The sequence below is a fragment of the Culex quinquefasciatus genome, chromosome 2 (genome assembly GCF_015732765.1).
Source record: "Culex quinquefasciatus strain JHB chromosome 2, VPISU_Cqui_1.0_pri_paternal, whole genome shotgun sequence".
Taxonomy (NCBI): domain Eukaryota; kingdom Metazoa; phylum Arthropoda; class Insecta; order Diptera; family Culicidae; genus Culex; species Culex quinquefasciatus.
Window position 1 is genome coordinate 14,025,484 of NC_051862.1, and position 8,357 is coordinate 14,033,840.

Sequence of the window (8,357 nt, forward strand, 5' to 3'; positions counted from 1 at the left end):
CCTACAAAATAATGTTTAACTGTTACAGCTAAAATTTTAACCACTAAAATGCGCACATTTCTCAAAAGTTTACTCACATCCCGTTTTTTCACGACTTGCTAAAAACATCAAAAAGTTTGTTCATAAAAAAACAAAAGTTGAATATACTGCGATGCAATAAAGAATAAATTAAATCTACACAAAACAAAATCTAAGCTAAACGAATGAATGTCTACAATGTCGGAACGAACAGTGAACGAAGGTATCGAGTTAAGCCATGAAGAAATAACACCACGTTAAGTTACATGTAAGGATGTAATTTGATAAACAACAACCTAATATCTAAATAATTACAAGTAATGCATACTGTAGTAAACATTAGTTGTTACATTATCTAATCAAAACTATTGAACGCGCTATAGCTGTTGAGAGGCAACACACTTCAAACCAAGTTACTTTGCAATGTTAATCACAAACAAAACAGATCAGATCAAAATGTGCTAAATTATTACCTTAAAACAAAACAAAAAACTCTTAGAATATTGAGTGGAGGACAAATATCAACCAATATAAGGTGCAATGCGAGAGGAAATTGATAGAGTCAGGAGTCCCGAGGAGGAAAATGTCTTTTTATATAAAAAGAAGCTACGTTCTGACCATAATCTAGGAGAGGTTAAAAGAAAACAGATAAACGAATCAGTGAAACTTAATGTAAATCTCGATGATGATGATTGGAATAATAAAAGTAAACTGTGGACGGTTACATGTAGATTTATTCAACACACCCATAATTTTTTTTTCCTGGCTGATTGGTCAAATTTGCGTTTATACCCGTAAATTGATAAGCCACCACTACAATCGCAAAACCACGCGTTTAAAGGGACAACGCGACCACATGTTCACCCACACTCGCATGTGCTTGTATACATACGCACACGTGCCAAGTAATACACGCGATCAATATTGTTTACACGCGATCACCCCTGGCAACGCGCGTTGCTTGCTACGAAGGATACCGGCCAGGACGACCCCCGGTCGACGCACACTGCGTTCAGTTCAGGTTCAACTCGCGTACTGCCGGGGGGTGTGCGGTTGTTTAATAATTTCACGTTTTTATTCAAAAGTCGGTTTAAACTGCAAATAACTTATGTTTATTGAAAATAATACAGAAGTATTACCAAAATTAACAATATATGCTAAAAGTAAGTGCAATATCATGTGTTTCGCCAAGTAAAAATCAGGTTATCGACCCGGTAATTACTCTTAATCCACGATTACTCAAATTTTCGTGAGAAAAAATGTCGGTGTAAGCGTGTGTGTGTGTGAGTGTGCAGTGCCACATCGAGTGCATTTATCAAAAGTGGTTGTCTGTTTTGTTTACGGTGCGTTGTCAAGTGTCGCAAGGAAGGGAGGCGTGTGCTGACGTCATAACTTGGTTAGTTATGGCTGATTAAGTTGGGTTTGGGCCCGAAATGCCGTGAAAGTGTTGAACAAAGGATACCAATATTTAACTGAGTACGCCGGAATTTTTGGATTAAAGATGCAGAACTGTTGCAACAATCAAAGGTTTGTGAGATAGATTATTGAGTATCGGGTGTCTTAGTGTAAATAAATTTATTTTAAAATACTCGTTTTTTGTACGTATTGCCTCAAATGATTTTCATCAAATCATTTCAAAAAACAACTTGAACTTCTAGATCGATAAATAAAACATTAATTCAATGGCTTACAATTGTCTTTTGATTACATAACGCAAAAAATAGGCTAGAAAAACAATTTCTTAAAATGTAAAATAAAAGTCTCATTTTAATAAAAATTTAGCAATATAAAAAGGTGTAAGCCTTACGCCAACTTTATACATACTCTTTTTTAATTTTCGAGAACAACTGATTTTTTTGGCAGAAAAGTGCCAAACTTCATCAAAATAGCTGTCATTTTTAGCCAAGAACTCGGTAGAATGCCAAATATTTCTGCCGAGCGATAAGTTGTTCTGATTTCCGCGAAAAAATCTGAGTGTGTAACTTTTTTTTCCTGATTTTTTGGATTGTTTTAAGCCCTACCGAATAATATTTGCACTGGCCTAGGGATATTTATTTGAATTAAAAAGAATAATGTAAAATCTGTTGCAAGGATAGTAACAAATAATTTCAGAATCTGTTATCTTTCTTCAAAATGGTCTCTGATAATCATAATAAACATTTTTATTTTTAATTCAAAACATGTGATGGAAAATATTTCAAAAAGATTTAAAGCGATTTTTAAATTTGACATTTGATCTTAAAAAAACGTTCCAAAACTAAGGAATGTTTGATATTATCAGTCCATACACCAAAAAAGTCATAAAGCCAGATTGTGTTTTTAAGTTCAGATTATCGATCATTCAAAAAATATTTGTAATCAAATTTTAAAAATAAAAAATACTTTTGTTCTAGCTCTGAGTTTTAAAAAAAGTGCTTGTTCTTTAACTCAAACTAAATTGTGTAAAAACATTTTATTTTGTGAATACCATTTTTTAATTTGTGCGAAGAACTACGGAAACTTTGGGTCTATCAAATTTCGACAGGTTTTTGCCTCAGGAACAATGTTTTCATACCACGGAAAATTCCCAAAAATCGTTTAGAACTCGCGATTTGCGATTTGATGAAATTGAGATGTTTTCATACAATATATCATATTTTGTTCAAAAACATTTAAGAATGCGATAACATCATACGGGGAAATATTTTACTTTAAATCGTAGCTAGATTTCACACTAGTATTATTCTAGAAAGTCGTCATTTTTCATCAGCAACATGCAAAAATAAAAAAAAAGTCCATTTTTTTATAAATTTCTCTATTATACTCCAACTTTTAAAAATGTGCCCCCAATAACCAATACCAATACCATTTTGCAGGCAACTTCTTGCTGAACATTTTTGCTTCTTAAATAAAAAGTAGCCAAGATACAGTAATTTTTGTAAAATAAAAATGGCGATTTTTCAAAGCATTTTGTTTGGACACCCTACTCTCAAAAACTAACCTCGCCTCTAGACGGGCTTCAATCTAAAAAATCGCCAAAAAATTTTTTTGATTTTTTTTATCTTTAAAAGCGTTTGATAGAAGCATTTTTAAAATTTCAGAACATTTTGGATTTTTAAATTTGTTTTGTTTAATGTGACTTCGACAATTTAAAAAAAAAATATCATTTTTTCAGGAGTCAACTTTCGCTGTATTTTACTAAAAGTTATGTATAATATGTATTTTACTTTAAGTAAAAAAAACTAACTTAATCCACCTATGTGGTTGGTGCCTTCCTCACTCTTTACAAACAGTGGGTGACATGATGGGACACACACATTTAAACACAAATTTCATCTGAGCAATTCTCTACCAAAACCGGAAATGGATTTTATTTGTATTTTTTTATTTGACTCAAACTTTGTGGGGGCCTTCCCTATGACCAAAGAAGCTATTTTATGTCATTGGTTCATCCATACAAGTCTCCATACAATTTTGGCTGCTGTCCATACAAAAATGGTATGTAAATATTCAAACAGCTGTAACTTTTGAGTGAATTTTCTGAGACACCAATCTTCGGCAAAGTTGTAGGTATTGTTGAGGACTTTTGAGAAAAAAATAGGTACATGGAAAAAAAATTTGCAGATTTTTTATCAACTTTTTTTTCACTAAAACTTAATTTCCCAAAATACGTATTTTTTGATTTTCGAGATTTTTTGATATGTTTTAGGGGACAAAAATCCGCAACTTTTGAGCCATAGAGAAACATGGTCAAACAATCTGCCGCCGAGTTATGAAATTTCAAAAAATAGTGATTTTTGGAAAAAAAAAATCGAAGTTTTCAAGATATAGCCACCGAAAGTTTGATTTTAGCGAAATATTTGCAGTTTTTCGATTTTTAAAAATAGTGACCATGAGTGACCATTCCTAAAAATATTTTTTTTGAAAAGTTCAGAAAATTTGCTATAAAATTGTCTAAGAGACATTGAAGATTGGACCTCGGGTTGCTGAGATAGAGCCGCTTTAAGAAAAAGAAACACGAAAATTGAAGTTTTCTTAATCTCACCAAAACAACCCACCATTTTCTGATGACGATATCTCAGCAAATAATGGTCCGATTTTCCGTTTAACATTCAATTTTGCAAAAAATAATGTCAAACTTGTTTCTGCATGAAACTTCGATTTTTTTCCAAAAATCACTATTTTTTCAAAAATTCATAACTCGGCGGCAGATTGTTTGACCATGTTTCTCTATGGCTCAAAAGTTGCGGATTGTTGTCCCCTAAAACATATCAAAAAATCTCGAAAATCAAAAAATACTTATTTTGGGAAATTGAGTTTTAGTGAAAAAAAAAGCTGATAAAAAATCTGCAATTTTTTTTCCGTGTACCTATTTTTTTCTCAAAAGTCCTCAACAATACTTACAACTTTGCCGAAGAAACCAAATTGATCAGAAAATTCACTCAAAAATTACAGTTGTTTGAATATTTACATACCATTTTTGTATGGGCAGCAGCCAAAATAGTGTGGAGACTTGTATGGGTGAACCAATGACGTAAAATAGCTTATTTGGTCATATGGTAGCCCCGTACAAAGTTTAAGACAAATAAAAAAAATACAAAAAATAAAAATGGTCGAAATCGGCCGAATTCGTAGAGAGTTGCTCATCTTTTTTTAGATCTGGAATAAATAAGTGTATAAATATTACTGAAGTGGTCATAACTTGAGACAGGGTTGCCAGCTCATCTATGTTTTGGACGAATTGGAAAGGTATTTCAATTACCTAACCAACGATGGGTCGGTTGATGGATCCGGACATAGTTTACATACATTTAAGTGAGATCCGGCTACAAAAAGATACATAAATATCACTTAAGTGGTCATAACTCAAGACAGGGTTGCCAGATCATCAATTAGAAAGGTCTTTCAATTACCTAACCAACGATGCGTCGGATAATGGATTCGGGCATAGTTTATATAGATTTAAGTGAGATCCGGCTTCAAACAACTACATAAATATCACTTAAGTGGTCATAACTCGAGACAGGGTTGCCAGATCATCAATGTTTTGGACTCATTGAAAAGGTCTATGGATTCCCTAAAAAACAATGGGTCGGTTGATAGATCTTCCGGATGGTTTACATACATTTAAGTGAGATTTGCGAAACACATTTTTATACATAACTTTTGAACTACTTATCGAAACTTCAAACAATTCAATAGTGACGTATGGGACCCTAAACCGAGTCTAATGCAACCGGTTTGACCTAAATCGGTTCTGCCACTGCTGAGCAAACTGAGTAAGAATTTTGGTCACACGCATACACACAGACTTCAACAAATTTTGTTCAGTTTTCGATTCTGAGGCGATAGGTATTCATGAAGGTGGGTCTACGACGTTTCTGAAAGAAGCTCATTTTCCGAGCAAGGATTATAGCTTCAGGTGAGGAAGGCAAAATGTATGCAATAATGACCCTGGCTATGCCTCTGCGCAAGTTTTTAAACAATTTAAAGAATAATGGTAACAATGGTAGAAAATGTGGAAAACAAGCAAAAAATTAAAAAGTGACAAGTTACAAAATAGAAAAAAAATAGGAGTGTTAAACGAGGCTTTATTGCAAGTAATAAGACACTGCATTATTCTCACGCTAGTTTACGACCTCTTTTCCGAACCATCATAGCTGCCTCCTTGAGCCCTTGGTAATCTCGACCGAAGCCCCACCAGTTCATTGAAGTTCCATATGACCATTCTCCATGTACCATCGAGGATACATAGAGACCGTTTAAGTTTCTGCAATAGAAATAAATATTTAAAACCCCCTCTCAAAGCACACACGTCTGACCAACTCACGCATCGGCACAATCCTTGAACCACCACCCGCTGTGCAAAACCTCCGCACACGAAGCACACAGCGACCGATCGTTGTCCCGATCGTACGTCGAGAACATCTGCCCACTGGCACCGGAAAACGAGTCCCCAGCATCTCCGCCCACAAACGGTCCCAGCGCGAGCCGATAGTTGGCGGCTTCCGAACCCACCCAGAAGCTGTCGTACATGGCGGTCTTCACGGTCCCGTCGAAGCCCTTCAGCAGGACCAGCAGTTCGTACTCGCCCGATTTGGTCAGCTGGTGCAACGCTTCCAGTCCCATCCAGTACTCGCCGGGAAGTCGTCCAAATTGGGCTCGGTACTCGGCCCAGCTGCGGTTGAAGCTGATCGATCCGTCGTACCGGCTGTGGATTATGGTCCACGTGCCGTTGAGGTAGTTTCGCGCGTAACGGAATACCTGGGGTGGCTTCGGGATTGGACCGTGCTTTGGAGTTGTGGCAGGTTCCGGTTCCGGGGATTCCGTGGGGAAGTGTATTTTGTAGGTGTTGGGATCTTCGGTAGTGGTTGACGTAGAACTGCTGGTTAGCGAGGTGAGCTTGGATTTGGCAGTTGAAGTCCTAATCCACGGTTGAAGCTTCTTTTTAGGAGCAACAGTTGTTTTGACAAGTTCGTATCCGTACTTGTTGGTATCGGGCTTTTCAACATCCGGAATGAATACAATTTGTTCAATTTCCTGATTGGGACCATCATTAGTTGACGTAGCAATTCTTTCAGTAGTTGTTTTTGGAGTCATGATCGCCCCATTGTCAAATGATGGTTGGAACACCGATTCAGTGTTCGTTTCTTTGGCCTCAGATTCATCTGGGATCACTTCTGGAATAACTTCTACAGTCTGACTGTAGGACGGTAGTTCTACGATTTCAACACCCACTGGAATATCAAACTCTTTCTGGTGATTGGGATTTTCCGAAACGCTCGCTTGACTTACAGGACCTACAAAATTATCTTTATTTGATGACGAAGAAGCTGTTGTTGACCCTTCTGTGGGCACAGAAGTCAAAGTAGATGGCTTTATAGTTACGCCAGCTTCTACACATGGTCGTTTGCCGTTTGGTCCCATTCGAGCTTCGATGAACTGCTGCGCATAATCATCATCGTAATCCGGATACTCTTTATCGGTATGAACGCAATCATCAGGATGCTCGAGAGTGCTTCCAGTTGAACTAGGAATTTCGTCAATTTTCACGGGTTTTGGAGTGGATGACTCTATTGATTCGGGTACTGATTTAGTGTCATTCTCGGCAGAAACCACAACGAGATCCTTTACTACCTCATGATGCGTTGTATTGTGCTCAATTTTGTGAACTTCATGGTAACTTTCTTCATAACTCTGATGATGAACAACATCTGAAACAAAACAAAATCATTAACACCTAGTAGAAAACAAATTTGAAAATATTATCACCAAACATAAGGCACGAACAAGTTCACAAAGGTCATAACACACATTGATAGAGTACCAAAACAGTTGAATACGACCTTCATGAAATATTGTTGATGAACACTTTCAGTATTTATTGCAACTCACCAACATTTGTTGTAACTCGCTCGCTCAAAAAGGTTTCAATTCTTGTAAACCTTTCTTGAATAATTCGTTCCAAATGCGTTAGTTGCAATTCTACTTTTTCAATTATTCTAAGAAAATCAAAATAAGTATTATTTACAATAAATATAAAAAATTAAGAAGACAATCAAAAATACCTCAGCTCTAACGCAGTGTAACGTTCTGACACTTGTTTAAAAATACTGTAAGGCAAGAATATTTTAGTCAATTAACAAACACTCAATTAAGAACTATTCACCTATCAGCAATTTTATCAACACACGGCAGATTACACGTTTCTTCATCTGGTAAATGTTTACCCACAGACAATGAACCGTTACTCAAGTGTAACAAACTAATTGTCAAAATAGTAACGAAATTCAACCGCCAACGATTCATGGTGTTTGTTGTGCCACTGCTACGCGCAAACTGACCAATTTCCGAACAATCGGAATGATTTTAGTAGCTTTTAATCAGTAATTCTTGCGAAGGTTAATCGCAAATGCAAAAATGGTGCTGAAAAGAAAAAGTAGAAAAAAGCGATTAATGAGAACGTGCATCGTGACTATCAGCGTTTCTTCGAAGAAATTGCTATTGTTAGATTAATGGTATCGTCATGCTGTTGGGATCTCCCAAAAAGTCTAAAGGGGATTCCGGGAACATTTTATTTTTTTACAGATGATTTCTATACTTATATGTCAAGGGAAGAGGTCTCTAACGATTGTTTCCGCCCGTTTGATTTGAACTGCTCACATTATATTGAACAACAAGTTCTTCTTCTAAACATTATATTTGACATTAGAATGTGAACACCAAATCTGGGACCTTTTTTCCCATGCTGTTTTTACCCGATATCGCAGAATGACATTCACTTTCGACGCAGTTCTTCGTCACACGTAAAAAAGAAAAAAAAAACTCTTTTAACCGATTGAAACTTGTAAAACACAAAT

General features: G+C 36.1%; 1 protein-coding gene across 2 annotated transcripts; it reads right to left on the reverse strand.

Annotated features, from left to right (window-relative positions):
- Positions 1 to 5,568: 5,568 nt before the first annotated feature.
- LOC6032293 (fibrinogen beta chain) lies at positions 5,569 to 7,857 on the reverse strand. Of its 2 annotated transcripts, XM_038258208.1 has the most exons (6): positions 7,667 to 7,857; positions 7,566 to 7,610; positions 7,393 to 7,499; positions 6,798 to 7,211; positions 5,828 to 6,734; positions 5,569 to 5,767 (listed from the first exon to the last, which is right to left on the reverse strand). In XM_038258208.1, exons 1-6 carry the CDS (start codon positions 7,804 to 7,806, stop codon positions 5,620 to 5,622), a joined length of 1,761 nt encoding a protein of 586 aa, XP_038114136.1. In that variant the 5' UTR covers positions 7,807 to 7,857; the 3' UTR covers positions 5,569 to 5,619. The 2 variants fall into 2 exon arrangements, with proteins under 2 accessions (XP_038114136.1, XP_038114135.1); XM_038258207.1 differs by having other exon boundaries at positions 5,828 to 7,211.
- Between the last annotated feature and the right edge of the window lie 500 nt (positions 7,858 to 8,357).